At 39.6% G+C, this 17,536-nt stretch overlaps 2 protein-coding genes across 3 annotated transcripts; both read left to right on the forward strand.

Annotated features, from left to right (window-relative positions):
* Positions 1 to 2,987: 2,987 nt before the first annotated feature.
* On the forward strand, positions 2,988 to 10,555 carry LOC104231148 (uncharacterized). Of its 2 annotated transcripts, none has more exons than XM_009784100.2 (5): positions 2,988 to 3,226; positions 6,111 to 6,362; positions 6,638 to 6,766; positions 7,516 to 8,265; positions 10,118 to 10,555. In XM_009784100.2, exons 1-5 carry the CDS (start codon positions 3,110 to 3,112, stop codon positions 10,196 to 10,198), a joined length of 1,329 nt encoding a protein of 442 aa, XP_009782402.1. In that variant the 5' UTR covers positions 2,988 to 3,109; the 3' UTR covers positions 10,199 to 10,555. The 2 variants fall into 2 exon arrangements, with proteins under 2 accessions (XP_009782402.1, XP_009782401.1); XM_009784099.2 differs by having other exon boundaries at positions 2,990 to 3,226; positions 6,623 to 6,766.
* A 2,258-nt stretch (positions 10,556 to 12,813) lies between these two features.
* LOC138883982 (uncharacterized) lies at positions 12,814 to 13,671 on the forward strand. The gene has a single exon (XM_070164712.1). The coding sequence runs from the start codon at positions 12,814 to 12,816 to the stop codon at positions 13,669 to 13,671; it is 858 nt and encodes a 285-aa protein (XP_070020813.1).
* Positions 13,672 to 17,536: the final 3,865 nt, after the last annotated feature.

A 17,536-nucleotide genomic window follows, 5' to 3' on the forward strand; every position in this document is an offset into this window, starting at 1 on the left:
AAATAGAAATACAGATCTCTCACGCTCGGGAAAATAGTGTAATACACGTAGTATGCCACATCATCAAATTGTGCTTAAATGACACATTTGAGATATGGTTGGAGTGTTTAAATGAAACGGACTTAAAATAAAGTGTTTAAGTGAAAAATGAGGACAAATTTAAGGGATTGTCGATGTATTTGGCCTTTTTTTTTTGTTTTGTGCATAAGACTTTGTAAGTATGTTATTCGGATGCACAGGCAGCTAAAATCAAGGAGAGAGTTCTGATGTATGACTTGTTAACTGTTACTGTTTTGAATTATGTCTGGAGAAAGATGCACAAAGATGATGTAAGACCCGCTCAAACTAATCCATTTTTAAGAATAAGCTAAAAGACCATAACAATATTATCTTCATAGATGAAAATTATTTTGATACAACACATACCTTTTGAAGATCCATAGGTAACACAGCTTCATCAACGGCCGTTGGGGTCCATATTTCTATGCCACTGTCAAATCCACAGGTAGCAATCATTGGTGCATAAGGATGCGACTCAATACAGCTTGTGACATGGTAACCTGAGCCTAAAACGCGAACAAGCTTCCCACTCTTTTTCTTCCTAATGAAAATTCGGCCACAATCAGACCCGCTCACAACCCCCATATTCACTTGTTGAACTAATCCATCTTCTCCACAGGAGTAAAAAATATGAGGGCTTCCAGGTTCAATTGCCAATTTGTGAGCTCGTTTGATGCTTCGCCACCAACTTCGTTACCACGTTTCCTCCTTCTAGAATTTGATGATTATTAATCTGTAATTTGCAAGGATAGGAAGTATATTATTCCTTAGTGGAGGTTGTAACAGACATTAAACATTAGCTATGTAATTCCTAACTTTTAAACGAAACTAATATTCGAGAGAAAAATGTCCTCTCCTTTTAGGAAGATCAAAGTGAAGCAGTAATATGTAGGATGATGAATCAGATAGTAATTTGTTCAGTATCTTGAAAGATACACAGAACTAGTGCAAACCATTAGCTTCATATTTTTACTGCACTGCCATTAATGCTTGTCAATCCTACTCCTCGCCATTGATGTTCCATGTATAACGCAAACATTTATTAACCAGAAAGCGACGTAATGGTAAGTCAAAATGCAAAAGAAACACACGTAGCATAAGAGCAATCTTGAGATTGGGAAAATAAACGAACAGAAAGCATAACACATTTCTACTGTACAAAAAAATCCCAAGAGGAAACAGAGTTTTTGAAATATGTGACTATCTCGTATAAAAATTTAAGCCTTTTTTATGTGACTTTTTTTTTTAATGTAATGGGTGATATAAGACTCGAACCCACGACCTCTAATTGCTAGGGAAACACTCATTTATTTATTTATTTATGTCTCTACAAGAGCAAAATTTTCTCTCATGTCAACCATTAAGAGTACATTTTTCGATAGAAATGTAGAATAATTGCACATTAAATGCAACAAACTACTCAGAACTGGACAATCCCTAGTGATAAATAAAAGGAAATACAATCCACCCTCCAAATCTAACCAACACTTAGGAGAGAAGACATAAGCCACATACTAAATGGACTACAGCCAAAGGCGTGCCATGCATGATGGTACTAGCGTAAAAATGTCGTGTACAACGACAACAAACCCAATCTAATACCACAAGTGGGGTCTGGGAGGGTAACGTATACGCTGACTACCTCTACCTTGAGAAGAAAGTAAAAGAGGTCACCAACCCGATAATCTGAGTCAAACCGAGAAAAAAAACCCGACTATGGTTTGGTTTGATTTGATTTGGTATTAGAAAAAAAACCCGACCATAATTGGTTTGGTTTAGTTTGGTTTTAACTAAAGAAAGTCAAACCGAAACCAAACCAACCCGACATTACATATATAGAAATTTTAGATATATTTAATATATAAATATACTTATTTTGATGTAATTTATAAATATTTCTTAAAAATGTTCATAATTTTATCTTTTAAGGTATTATTTCAAGGTTGTACTTAGAACTTTTGAATGTTCCAATAAGTTTTATAGCCATTAACACTAATAAATTAAGTAATGCTAATAAAAGCCCAAACCAAAATCAAATCAATGCTAATGCTAACAAAAGACATTCAATTAAATACTACGAACGAGAATGTATATCTATTTTTTGTTTTGCAATAATTTAGATAAAAATGCACAACTTATTTTTATTTTTTCTTTAGCATTTATTCATGTAATTAATACTCCCTTATTAATCTACTTATTTTAGCATGACTTAGTACTTTTAGATTAGGTTTATTTTTATTATGGCTTTTTAATTAGCAATATTTATATTACATAATTTTATTGTCTTTATTGTTGAATATTTTAGGATAATGTCATGACACATCTCATATTTTGTATATTTTCTTGGAAAATACTTTATATAATTGTATCTTACTAGGATTAAAGAAATATTTTGAGCATAATTTTATATGTTTTGTTCTACGAAGATTTTACTGGGAAAAAAATTCGAAAAAACTCGAATAACCCGAAAACCCGAGAAAATCCGAGAGGAAAAACCCCAAGTTTTATTGGTTTGGTTTGGTCTTTAGATTTAATAACTCGACACAATTGATTTGGCTTGGTAATTATAAAATCCGAACCAACCCGACTTATGTACACCCCTAGTCATAATATACCATATCAATATAACTATATAAGAGAATTTTCTTAAGGGAAAAATGGGAAATTGAAATATGAGGTGTAAAATATTTTTCTTAAAGATTAGCTTATTATTTAAAATATCACATTATAATTCTAAAATCTGAATGTGAGTATTAAACTAATATAATTCTTATACTAATTACGAGTACTAGTAATAGATGGAGTATGGAAGAATTTAGAAGGTTTATACAATGTTGTTGACGGGTGTAACTTGTGGAGCCCACAAGTTGTTTACATCTGTCTTTGTCCCATACTGCCACCTGTCAAACCACGCCTCTTCTCTCCCTTTCCTTCTTTTCTTCAATTCCGAACAGTACACTCACTCTGATTAAAAGTTAAGACCATCTCAAAACTCGCAGTACAAATTGTAGAAAACAGCAGCAAAATCAAGCTAAATCGGGTTTTCAGTATGAGTATGAGAAAAAGGGCAAGAACGAGCCTCGATTCGGCTATTGTTAATGTATGGAAAAGAGAGGTCGGCGAAATCTCTACCAAAAACTTTGCTGACTCTCTCACTGCCTCTGAGGTTCGTAATTCTCTAGCTTTACTTTTTTAAGATGTTAGCTTAAGTTATGTTAGTGATCGTGATAGAAAATGATAATGTATTATCAGTTGAAAAGTTAGTTTGATAGATATAAATTGTTTAGAATTCGAGTATTTAAAGTAATTTGATTGGAAGTTTTCAAAATTGTGCTGCTTCTTTTTTTTCCATATGAAAGTGGTGTAGTACTACTATTATTGGTGGAATGCAGTGGTCGAAGTGGACGGAGAATCGTGAGGTCTGAACTTCAAATCTCAGCTAGACAAAAAACAGTAGGTTTGATATATCCACTTAAGTCTTAGTGGGTAGAGTTATTGGTACTTGTGCTGGTGGAGGTAGCAATTAAATTAACCATAATATTGATTTGAATAATATATGCTTAAATAAACCATAATGTTGATTTGAATAATATGCTTAGATTAACCATGATATTGATTTCTTCCCATCTCCCACTGGCATAGGTACCTACTCTACCCACCTGACCCACCAAGGTTTAGGTACATGCGAAGAAATTACCCGGTGTTTAATTTTTGTTTAATTTTTTTTTCCTCTACTGGAATTTGAATGTGAGACCTCATCGTTTTCTGCCCACTTCATTGACCACTAGGCCACACCTTGGGTGATTGATGCAGTATTCTCATTCCAGTGAGTGGAGCTTAGGACTAACTAAGAGCTGGTTTGTGTTCTGTCCATGTTTATTTTCCTCTTTACATAAGACTGCTGAGAGAAATTGGAGGTTTTTTTGGGTGTGGAATTCAGAGAGAGAAACTTCTACTTTCACTTTTGCTTGTTTACTCTACTGAAACAATTGGATTTATTTGACTTTCCTTTAAAAAGTTGGTTCATTCAGTTTGCTTGACTGTTCATGTTACTTGTGTTAATGGTTGTCGGTTAGACCCAGAGGTACTTTGGCAAGTCTGCTTGATAAGTACACTTATTTTGTGACCTTTATGACTTTGCGTATTGTTTTTGGTTGCATACAGTTTGTGGCTGCTGTGTCTACTAGATCTAGTAAGGTGCCAATTTTATTATCAATTTTGTTTGTGGATTAGCTCGTTCTTGGATGATGTGATATAGCTTCTTGATGCTGGTACTTTCATGCATGGCATGCCTTTGGCTAAAGTCTAGTTTATATGTCTGTTAGATAGTTATGTGTAAATAGTCCTAGTTCTATATATAGTAGGAGTAGAATACATCCTAGTCCCAAATGTAGTAGGAGTAGAATATGTCATAGTCCCAACTCCCATATGTAGTAGGAGTAGAATATGTATTATATATAGGGCTCATTGTATCATTAAAAAATAGATTTTTCTCCCTTACTTTCTCACATGGTATCAGAGCTTCAATGAGAAAATTATCGTTATGCGTCATTCCAGCGACATCCGGGAAGAAAGATCTCATCGCCGTGCTATTTTCCAGCAACTTCGTCTTGTTCCCCGGGTTCATCATTGCTACAATGGTACTATGCATATTACCAGTACCACCACCAGATCTGAAACCCTTGTGCAACCAAACCCCAGAAATCTCAGTCCCATCGGAACAGAAAAATAAGTCACCGTGTGTCTTTCCGGTTGACAACTCAAGGTTGATTTGCGTTATCTCCTCATTAGTAAGTGTTATGCGAAAACCAACACTACCATCTTGTTCGGAAAATTCAGGCGACAAAACCCCAGTCAATCGCTCCGGCAGAAAGTCATGTGCCTCCATGCGCCGCCAGAACTAAGGTTCCGGCGAGCTACAGTAACTTTTCCGGCGTGTGTGAGCCATTCCGGCCACTTTTTGACAAAACTTCTTCAGGACAACTTACTCGTCCAGTGATTCCGAGCCTACCCATATAAATTACATCAAATGCTGACAATTTTTATTTTCTCCGGCGTGAGGCGTGGACAATGCACTTTTTCCAGCGTAAACAATCATTTCCCGAAAAAGTTCTGTTTTCTGGTGGTGTTTTAGAACCTATTTTGTAGTGTGGAATCCGGCGTAGTCTCACTATTTTCAAATTTTTCTGGAGACTTTTCGGCATCAGCAACCACCTGGTTTTGTTACTCGGGGGAGTCTAGTGGCCTTGTATGTCGAATGACCAACTTGCAGATATTTTCACCAAGTCTTTCACTGGTCCTTGTATTAGTTACATATGTAACAAGCTCAGTACATATGATTTGTATGCACCGGCTTGAGGGGAGTGTTAGATAGTTATGTGTAAATAGCCCTAGTCCTATATGTAGTAGGAGTAGAATATATCCTGTCCCAAATGTAGTAGGAGTAGAATATGTCAAAGTCCCATATGTATTAGGAGTAGAATATATATTATATATAAAGCTCATTCTATCATTAAAAAATAGATTTTTCTCCCGTGCTTTCTCACGCTCTCCTTGTTATTGGTTTGATTTGTGGATGGATTGCATGTCTCGCTATCTCACTTGGAGTATACACGGAAACAGTAGTACATGTTTAGATGGAAATAGCACTCTTTGCTAGTTGGAATTGGTGAATAGTAATAAATAATTTGGTTCCTAGTAGTAGTTAATTTTGCCAAATTCATATGCTATGTATTTCTTATCCTATAAAAGGATGTTTATGTGTTTTCTCTTGTATTTTCTGCTATTATTTGTTCTTTTGGTTAACAGATGTCTACTTTAGATATGGACTTTTAAAGGAGGGTAGGAATAACAAGCATAACGTTAGTGCAGAAAAATATCTAGTGATGTCAGTTGACTACTTCTGTGTATTCTTTCAAGATACTGAACTGATAGAAACAGCAGATTGTGCTGTCCAAGTTATGCATGTTAATTTGTTGATCAAGCTTATACTTTGAAGTCAAGATTTTAAAATCCTGAGACTCCATATAATTACAGTGTTCTTCTACCAGGACTTGGTGCTGCGTCTTGATGTCTTCAGGAGACTGAAGGAACACAGAGGTTGGGTGAATACAGTTAGTTTTAGCGCTGATGGTGACATTCTCGTATCGAGCTCTAATGACAGGAAGGTCACACTCTGGGACTGGGAGACTGGGAAAACTGTACTCTCATTTCATTCAGGGCACGATGACTACGTTTTTCAAGCAAAGACCATGCCCCACACTGACAACCGAAGCATTGTCACTTGTGCCGCCGATGGACAGGTAACTACTTGAGAGTTGTGCTGTTCCTTCTTGGCTATGTTCCATGTAGGTGATCTCCTCTTAAACTGTCTGATTCTTCACCTTACATATTGCGGTCTCTCCTTCTCCCTAAAGGGGATATATTTTTCCATTTGGATTTTTAGATTCCTTTCAAAATTATCAATATATTAAATAGCTAACAATGCAAGTTTGTTGCAACGCCCACTAAGAAAGAATGTAATTCTATTCTTAGAAGTTGTAAGTGATTATACTCATTGTAGGTGAGACGTGCGCAGATTCTAGAACGTGGCTATGTGACAACCAACTTGCTGGCAAAGCATCAAGGACTAGCTCCAAAATTGGCAATTGAACCCGGAAGCCCCAATATCTTTTACACGTGTGGGTATGATGGATTAGTTCAACATGTGAGTTATGCTTAATTTCTAAATTTTGGTTCCAGTTTTATGTTACGCTATGAATGGTAAACAACAGTTTTTATATCCTCATAGATCAGACCTCTTGGAAAAGGTACATTTTTAGTATAACACAGACGGCATGCATGTGTGGTGTACATGGTCATTAAAGAGCATGAAAAATAAAAATCTTATTGGTTTTTATTAAAGAGGCTGAATTAATATGGAAACCATTTGATAGTATTTATGATATTGAAAAATCACAGGCAAATGGACGGATGTTTTCTTCTTCCAACTTTATATTCTTTAAACCTCTTAAGTTGTTTATTGCTTATGATTTTTCAATTAATATTGGTCGAATTTGTACAGTGAAGTTTGTGATGTTGCATTGTTAGCAGGTAATTAGCTGCTTTAATTCTCTCTCCTCCCCCCCTCCCCCCCCCCCTAATTTTTTCGCTCATGTTTCCTAAAGTTTCATCCTTTTCCATATTAGCAAATTATATAAACTCACCAAATCTGACTTCAAAGCAATTACTGAATCAAAACCTTTAAGGAATATTATCTATTTTCCAAGTAAAAGGAACAAAGAGAGACATAATTGACCTCTATATGTTCTAGTGATTGATTCAAGTATAATGGTTATATGGGAATTGGGAACCTGAAACACCAAATAATCTAAACATGTTTTGAGATTCCCATAGCTTCTCCTTTTTGTCTCGTCTTTTATATGGCTGATGCTCTGATTGAATGTGTTCTTACAGATAGATCTGAGAACAGAAAAAGCTACAGAGCTTTTTACTTGCCGACCTTTTTGGCCAAGAAATTATACGTCTTTAACTCTAAGTGAAATTGTAGTAGATCCAAGAAATCCTTATTTCTTTGCTGTTGCTGGAGCAGATGAATTTGCAAGAATTTTTGATATGCGCAAATATAGTTGGGATGGTTCTGCTGATTTTGGTCGGCCTGTTGACTATTTCTGTCCCTCACATTTAGTTGGCATCCAGGATGAGGGAATAACAGGTTTGTCTATCTCCAACCGCAGCGAGCTTCTTGTTTCATACTTTGAGGAGGTTATATATCTTCTCACAAAAGATATGGGGCTGGGACCTGATCCATCTCCCATTTCCCCTTCCCCAGTGTCACATGACAGTTATGAGGGGGAAATGGACCTGGATGATTGGTCTGATGCGTCTCCACCATTTGATGCTGGCATGAACTTTGGTCCACAATTCTACATGGGGCACAAATATGGTGAAGAATTAAATGGTGTTACCTTTCTTGGGCCCAGATGTGAATATATCGCGGGTGGATCTGATTGTGGTCGAATTTACATTTGGAATAAAAAGAGTAGCGAGGTTGTTCGTGTAATGGAAGCAGATAGACAAGGTGTAAGCTATGTTGTATCTCATCCTCATACCACTGTGCTTGCTAGTTGTGGAATGGAGCCTGACACAAAGATATGGACCCCAAAAGCCTTAGATAGAGCTGTTTTACCTACGGATGTTGAAAAGGTGTGTTATTTTAAAAATGTTCTTCATATTGTACAAGCTTATTTGTTGTTGGTCTTCTAGCTCGTTCTTCCAAATAGATTATTTTTAGCTAGATACTTAGTTATTCACAATAGCTCAAAATTTTATCCTTGGGTCTTATATCATTGTTTTTCTTATCTTTCTCAAGAACAACAATGAGGCATGTTCTGTTTTATTTCAGTTGCCAGTGAAATCCTTATTACATACTTATAAAGTACATCTGATGAATGGACAAGCTTTTAGTTTGACTTCAGCTAACCTGATGGTTTAATTATTCAAAAATCCGAGACAAACTGAGTTCAAATTTGCATCTTTATTGCTTTTGATTTCTTGTAGAGATCTTTTTGCTCTATAGATATACAAAAATAGTAGCACTATCATCTTCTTGATTGTGTAGTAGATGTGAAAGATGCATAAATACTCTGCGGAACTTAGGAAATAAGATTTACATTTCTTCTAAAGGTGCGTTAAAAGATAAAGCATTAAACATATAGTATTATCTTTGTAAAATTTACTGGGATGCTCTGTTGGAAATGAGTAGTTCGTTATTGTTTACAAGAAGCCATAGAAATGTCTATTAAGATGTGAGTGAGTGGACACTCCTAAGCAGGTCCTTGTTTATTACTGTATTATTAGCAAGATGGTTGTACTGTTTAAAGAAGCATTCAGATTTTCCTGACTGCACTTTCAGATAACCTCAAAATGAGATACCGAGTCCCAGTGAAAAAGTTGTGAAGAAGGTGAATTGGGAGAAGAGGTGAACTAGTAAGAGGACATTTAGAATTTAAGTATCTGGGGAGTATCATTTTCTGGTGGCTTGTAAAGTTCAACTGAGAACAAGACTTTCTATTATTAATCATGTTTCGTCTGCTACTACAATTCTATTTCTGGTGTCTTGATTCTCGTGCTAATCCCATTGCTGAATTCTGTCATTCTCATTGTGTCGGAACTCTCAACTTTTACTATTCTCTCTCTGTCCCTTCTCATCATCAACCATCTTCACTTATGTTTTGTTCTAAAAGAGTACTGTTAGTGTAAAATATGTATAAGCTTTCTGGCAAAGTATGTATATCTTTCACATTAAAATTGCATCTCAAATAAGAGCTGTCTCTATAATGCTTTAATGAAGTTGTTTTGGACCTTAGTTCACTTTCCTTTAGTGTCTTACTGCCTTCTCTTTGTCCATTAAGGTCATGCACTTGATAGTCATGTGACATAGGACTACCAAAAAGCAGAGACAGGGCCAAGATTTTTAGTTTCTGGGTTCGGGATTCTAATCCTTTTAAGTTATTAGATTCTAAATAAATAATTTGGACATACTCAATAAAAAAATTAAAGCAAATACAAGGTTTGAACCAAAACTACTGAGCTCGGCCGAACCGTAGTTAACACTCTAGCTACGCCCCTGCCAAAAAGAAGATGATGTTACATCCAAAATCCTTGGATACCACTATTTCTGCAAGTAGAGGGTGCTCTAAAATTTTGCGCTAATGTTTCTTTAAATAAATGGTTCAGTAACCTTGTCAGTTTCATTATTTCGATTTAGGAAATCGTGGTTCTCTTTGATGGTGATAATAATCATGAAGAATTATATGACAACAAAAATCAAAATGGGGATGAAGCGTTCTTTTGACAGTGTCGGTGTTCTGGTTTTGATGATTCCTTTTATAATGACCAAGTTGCTTATAATGATCTAGACTATGCAACTGATAACTTAGATGATAATGGCTGCCGTTTAATGATATTGGCTACAGGTGAAAGGATGATGTTGGTTCTCTTTGAAGATGATAATGCCATTTAACTATTCTGACCATTTTGCACTTTCTGTTTCCAGCGGAGACCTAAATTAAGCGACCCAAGGATCCGATGCGCTACTCCTTGGGATGAGATGTGTTATTTTTTCTCTGGAAGTTAGAGGCGCTTAAGAGACTGGGAGTTGACTCACGGTATGTCTTGACACAAACGTTTTGGGATGCTCTACCACACTACCAGTAGTGGAAATGAGAGCAGGATAGAGCTTCAGTTCAGTTGAAAAGAAGGAAACTAAGTTATGAACGACGGTACCACCTCGCCTTTTAATTTTTGTTGGAGCAGAGAGTCAACTGCTGATGGTCAAGTGTTGGCTTTTTGCTTCTTTTATACTTATGGTGTAAGATGGAATGTAAATTCTGTATATAGTTGGCTATATTTGGGAGGATGTATAGGTTTATGTACACATTTCTCTTGCTGTAAATAGTTTTTGAGAATATCAACGGTATGACCAGTTGACTTTTGTGTCAAGTGTCCTACATTAGTTGAGTGACAGGTCGCTCGTTTCCTTATATGGTATGACTCCACCCTCACTCCGTGAGCTAGCTTTTGAGTTGAGTTCGGTTGTTTGGCTTTTGGAGCAAGCAGCCATCTCGTTCGGTGATCTCTACATCGTCTCTGAAATGCAGCAAAGTGATTGCTGAGTGATTCAAAATCCCGGTTAGCTTTTGCTATTTTATGAGAAAATGGAACTGCACTCCTGATTGTAAAGAAACGGCAAAATATTTACATTTAGGGTGTGTTTGGTATGAAGGAAAATATTTTTCATGAAAAATGTTTTCATGGAATATGAGTGCTTTTATTATTTATTTTCCCTTGTTTGGTTGGTGAGTGAAAACTTCCTATGTTTGGTTAGAGGATAGAACAGTCTGATCTTTCTCCTGAAACACTAGTGTATGGCCGGCATTTTGTAGTCATTGTGTGATGATTTGTCATGTCATCATGCCACATAAGCGCCATTTGATATATATTAATGTCATTTGAAAGCTTACATAAGAAGAAGGCTAGCATTTGTGAGAAGATTCTAGAGAGGTATGAACATTTCCTTAGGAAAAACCTAGATCCTTATGGATTTGCTAGGAAAGTCCTTGGAATCTTCTAGACTTGTAGAGAATTCTAGAAAAAGCTCTTATCTTGTAAATATCAAGGACTTATGTAATAATTAATATTTACACACTAGCCCCTAGTAGACTAGTGTTATTCATTTGTAATTCATCAAGCAAACAATTCAAGTTCTCTTTAATACAAAGCTTCCTTTAACAATTCTCTTGTGTTCTTTCTTCCATTCTCTTAGCGATCTTGAGTGTAGTAAGGCTGACTTGACATAGCAAGAACGTGAGCAAGTTGTGCAAGATCGTGAGCGAGTTGTCAAGTGCCGCACGTATATTTAGTTAACAACTAAGGACGTGACAACGTGGTATCAGAGCGAAGGTTTTAACTAAGGGAATGGCGAACGACGGAGAAATTAACGTTGCCAACACCCAAGCTAACGTCATCCAGGATGCTGCTGGCAAGAGCGGCCGTAGCAAAAAGAGGAATGCCACCAACAAGAGTCAGGAGGTGCCACCTGAGGTTGTGTCAAACGAAGGGCTTACATCCCAAGAACCATCTGCCACTGAGGCGAGCGAGGATGAAGTGGAGGTCCTTTCAGAGGACGTCTCGCTCAGTAAAGAGTGGGTGATGAAGATGAACGCGGAGATGGACGTCGTGGAGATCTTTGGCCAACGCTTGGGGAAGGTGGAAGGCACCCTTAACGTTCTTGAGGGGCACACTCTTGAAGAGATTGAGAGTATCCGAAATGACTTGGAGGGACGTACACAGACTGAGATGGAACTAAGGCAAACCATTACTGCCTTAGAAAGCAGATTCATGGAGGTCTTGAGTACTATTGATGCTATGAAGGCAAAGATAGAGTCACTCGAGGAGCATGTCAATGCTGGCGTGACCGAGGTAGCCAACAATATTGTGGTGACGAGGGAGGCGAAGATCGAGGCTCCCAAACCCCCGGTGTTCAAAGGTGTTCGTGATGCACAAGAAGTGGAAAACTTCCTTTGACACTTGGAGAACTACTTCAGGCACGGCAAAGTGAGGGGCGACGAAGCCAAGATCATCACTGCGGTATTGTACCTCTCAGAGACTGCCATGCTATGGTGGAGAAGGAAGATGACCGACGTGGATAAAGGTCTATGTACTATTAGCACATGGGATTAGTTCAAAGCGGAGTTCAAGCGTCAGTTCTTTCCAAACAATGTCTTGTACGAGGCAAGGCGCAAACTTAGGGAATTGAAGCAAATAGGGAGCATACGTAACTATGTCAAGGAGTTCACTACCCTTATGCTTCAAATCCCCAACCTGACCAATGATGACTTGTTCCACTTTATGGACGGGTTGCAAAATTGGGCTAAACAGGAGTTGCAATGCCGACAAGTCACTGATATAGACCAAGCCATAGTAGAGGCCGAATCATTGAAGGATTTCAGGCATGACAAGCACGACAAATGCAATGGCAAGGAGTCAAAGGTTAACAATGTCAAAGGTGGGGGAAACCGTGGCAAAGGCAAGGAGATACAACAACAATACTCCAAGACTCAAGATTTCAAAAAGTCGAGTGGCCGTCAGGGCTACACCGAGAAGAAGGCACATGTCGAGAAGAAGGAATGCTATATATGCGGAGGGCCACATGGCTTCTAGAATTGTCCTGACCTCAAGAGCCTCAGTGCCATGGTACGTGAGCGGAAGGAGCAGCCACAAGGAGAGAGTCTGGGAACCGCACAGTTGGGTATGATTGGATTATGTGGTGCTGTCATGAAGCAAGCTATCCAACCTACCGAGAATGGCAATCAGTACGTGGATCTCACCATCAACAAGCCCGCTCGTGCAATGGTGGATACTGGAGCAACTCATAATTTCGTGACTGAGGTTGCCGCAAAGAGACTAGAATTGAAGCTTGCTCCAACCAACTCTCGCGTCAAGACCGTGAATGCCGAGATACTGAATGCTCATGGGATAGCTAATGGAGTTGGTGTAAAATTGGGAACTTGGAAAGGTATGACAAACTTTACCGTAACCGCTATGGATACCTTTGACATCATACTGGGGCAAGAGTTCTTCAGACATTGTCATACTTTAATCGACCCCTACCTCCAACGTCTCTTGGTTATGGAGCGAGAAGGAGCTTGCATGGTACCTGCAGTGACTATTCCACACGGACAGATCCAAGCACAACTCTCAGCTATGCAGGTTGTCAAGGGGATCAAGAAGGGGGAGCCGACGTTCGTGGCAACCATTGCAAGTCTAGAGGAGGACAAGAATTTTCAAGAGACAGTGCCGCCTTGCATAGAGAAGTTGCTTGAGGAGAACAAAAATGTCATGCCCGAGAAGTTGCCTAAGCACTTGCCGTCTAGGCGAGATGTGGATCACAATATTGAGTTGGAGTCAGGGGCTAAACCACCCACATTTGCCCTATATCGTATGGCACCGCCCGAGCTGGAGGAGCTCAAGAAACAATTGAAAGAGTTGCTGGATACTGGTCACATTCGCCCATCAAAGGCACCTTTCGGCGCACCAGTATTGTTCTAGAAGAAGAAGGATAGATCTTTGTGCTTGTGCATAGACTACCGAGCACTTAATAAGGTCACCGTGAAGAATAAGTACCCGATCCCGCTCATTGCTGACTTGTTTGATAGACTTGGGCAAGCCATGTACTTTACCAAGGTGGATCTTCGAAAGGGCTACTACCAGGTTCTCATTGCGGAAGGGGATGAGCCAAAGACAGCATGTGTGACGAGATATGGAGCCTTTGAGTGGTTGGTGATGCCCTTCGGCTTAACCAATGCACCACCCACATTTTGCACCCTTATGAACAAGATTTTTCATCCCTACCTTGATTAGTTCATGGTAGTCTACCTAGATGACATAGTCATCTACAGCAACACCTTGGAGGAACACATGGAGCACTTAAAGAAGGTTTTCCAAGTCTTGCGGGAGAACGAGCTATACATCAAGAGAGAGAAGTGCGAGTTTGCACAATCAAAGGTGAACTTCTTGGGCCATGTCATTAGCAATGGCGAGCTACGCATGGACGAGGCTAAGGTACGTGCTATCCAGGAGAGGGAGGCACCCATAAAGGTAACTGAGTTGAAATTCTTCCTTGTCCTTGTTAACTACTATTGTCGGTTCATCAGTGGATACTCAGCAAAGGCCTCACCATTGACTGAGTTTCTAAAGAAGAACAAGCCATGGGTTTGGACGGAGCATTGTCAAAAGGCGTTTGAAGGCCTTAAGGCAACTGTAATAGAGGAGCCAGTATTGGCATTACCTGACTTTACCAAGACTTTTGAGGTGCACACAGATGCTTCAGACTTTGCCATTGGGGGTGTCCTGATGCAGGATAAACATCCCATAGCATTTGAGAGCCGCAAGTTAAATGAGACAGAGCGGCGTTACACGGTACAAGAGAAGGAAATGACTGCCATTGTGTATTGCCTTCGTACATGGAGACATTATCTGCTCGGGTCGAGGTTCGTGGTCAAGACTGATAATGTGGCGACTAGCTACTTTCAGACACAGAAGAAGCTCACACCAAAGCAGGCCAGGTGGCAGGATTTCTTGGCCGAGTTTGATTATGCGCTGGAGTATAAGTCGGGCAAAAGTAACATTGTAGCCGATGCTTTGAGCCGGAAAGCCGAGCTTTCTGCAATCACTTCAGCGAGATGGGATATTCGAGAGGCTATAAAAGAAGGCATGCAACATGATCCAGCATCCAAACAACTTATCGAGTTAGCCAACCAGGGCAAGATGAGACGTTTTTGGGTAGAAGACGGCATATTGCTTACCACGGGTCGGCGGGTCTACGTGCCTAAGTTTGGAGACATTAGACGGCGGATCATAAGGGAAAGTCATGATACAATGTGGGCTGGTCATCCAGGCCAACGTCGCACCAGGGCCTTGGTTGAGTCAGTTTACTATTGGCCACGCATGCGAGATGATATAGAATGTTATGTGCAGACTTGTCTTGTATGTCAGCAGGACAAGGTTGAGCAACAACAGCCCAGAGGACTTTTGGAGCCACTACCAGTTGCAGAGCGTCCATGGGAGAGCGTGACTATGGACTTTATCACTTGCCTACCAAGGTCCGATAGTTATGGTACTATTATGGTGGTCGTGGATAGATTTTCCAAATATGCCACCTTCATGCCCGCCTCACCAGGTTGCACAACCAAGGAAGCCGCCAAGCTATTCTTTAAGAACGTGGTGAAGTATTGGGGCTTACCAAGGCATATAATCAGTGATCGAGACCCCCGCTTTACTGGAAACTTTTGGAGAGAGTTGTTTGACATACTTGGTACGGAGCTGCACTTTTCTACTAGTTTCCACCCATAGACAGATGGACAAACTGAACGAGTCAATGCCTTACTAGAATGCTACTTGAGGCATTATGTAAGCACGCATCAGAAATATTGGGCAAGGCTCATAGACATCGCCCAATTCTCTTATAACTTGCAGTGGAGTGAGTCCACGGGACGGACACCATTTGAGTTGGCCACAGGCCAACAACCACAAACTCCACATTCCTTGCCATCCACGTTCGAGGGAAAGAGTTTGGGGGCTTATCATATGGACAAAGGATGGGAGGAGTAGCTCAACACTGCTAAGTCCTACTTGGATAAGGCAGCTAAGAAGATGAAGAAGTTTGCGGACCGTAAGCGGCGTCCCACATACTATAGAGTTGGGGACGTGGTCATGGTGAAGTTTAACCCAAGACAGTTCAAGGCACTACAGGGCATGCATCAGAATCTGATTCGCAAGTATGAGGGGCCATTTAAGATCGTCGCCAAGGTAGGCAAGATCTCATACAAGCTTGACATGCTATCGTATCTTAAGATCTATCCTATCTTCCATGTCAGCATGCTTAAGCCATATCATGAAGTAGAGGCCAATCAAGTCGGGCGCTAATGACTATCACCGCCTCGCATGATCGGGAGATTGAGGCTATCATAGATTACTAGGCCAGGCGAAAACAAGGGCAAAAAGCCATCGCTATGTTCCTCGTCCATTGGAAAGGGCAATCACCGGAAGAGGCCACGTGGGAATGATATGAAGACTTGTGGCAATTCAAAGATAAGATCCGAGAGTTTATGCAGCAGCATTGCGCCGCGGTCGTCGCAATATTGGGTGGGAGAGAGTGTGATGACCCGCCATGTCATCATGCCACATAGGCGCCATTTGGCATATATTAATGCCATGTGGAAGCTTACATAAGAAGAAGGCTAGCATTTGTGAGAAGATTCTAGAGAGGTATGGACATTTCCTTAGGAAGAACCTAGATCCTTATGGATTTGCTAGGAAAGTCCTTGGAATCTTCTAGACTTGTAGAGAATTCTAGAAAAAGCCCTTATCTTGTAAATATCAAGGACTTATTTAATAATTAATATTTACACAATAGCCCCTGGAAGACTAGTATATAAAGGGGGTCATTCATTTGTAATTCATCAAGCAAACAATTCAAGTTCGCTCTAATGCAAAGCTTCTTTTAATAATTCTCTTGTGTTCTTTCTTCTATTCTCTTAGCGATCTTGAGTGGAGTAAGGCTAACTTGACATAGCAAGAACGTGAGCAAGTTGTGCAAGATCGTGAGCGAGTTGTCAAGTGTCGCACGTGTACTTAGTTAACAACTAAGGACGTGACACATGTCACACCTCCTTTTTCGCCCGCGCCGCCCGCAAAGGGGCACGGAAGGGAGTTTTTTCCAATTAAAGGACAATCGAAACGGGATTTATTTATTTATTTCAGAGTCGCCACTTGGGAAATTTATGGTGTCCCAAGTCACCGGTTGAATCCCGAATCGAGGAAAATATTGACTCTGTTTAACAGTCTGCGCCAGAAATCCGGATAAGGAATTCTGTTAACCCGGGAGAAGGTGTTAGGCATTCCCGAGTTCCGTGGTTCTAGCACGGTCGCTCAACTGTCATATTCGGCTAGATTATCTGATATAATACATGTTGAACATATGTGCGAATTTAAACTTTTAACCACTTTTATCATTATTATTATTTTAACAGATAACTGCAACATCGTGAAAATATATCTCGAACCACGTCACATCAATGTAACCGTGGTTATCGACATATTTCGACTCTGTTGAGATTTGAATTTGGGTCACATAAATGTGCACCTGAGTTTAAGAAAATAAATTGTTAAAGGCGCGCTTAAAGCGACTAGCGTATCATTATTTTGGGTAAGGTCGTTGTCACACCTCCTTTTTCCGACCCCGCGAAGGGCGTAGGAGTTTTTTCCAATTAAAGGACAATCAAAACGGGATTTATTTATTTATTTCAGAGTCGCCACTTGGGAGATTTAGGGTGTCCCAAGTCACCAATTTTAATCCCGAATCGAGGAAAAGAATGACTCCATATTATAGTCTGCGTACCAGAAATCCGGATAA

Source organism: Nicotiana sylvestris, chromosome 12, assembly GCF_000393655.2.
Source record: "Nicotiana sylvestris chromosome 12, ASM39365v2, whole genome shotgun sequence".
Classification (NCBI taxonomy): Eukaryota; Viridiplantae; Streptophyta; class Magnoliopsida; order Solanales; family Solanaceae; genus Nicotiana; species Nicotiana sylvestris.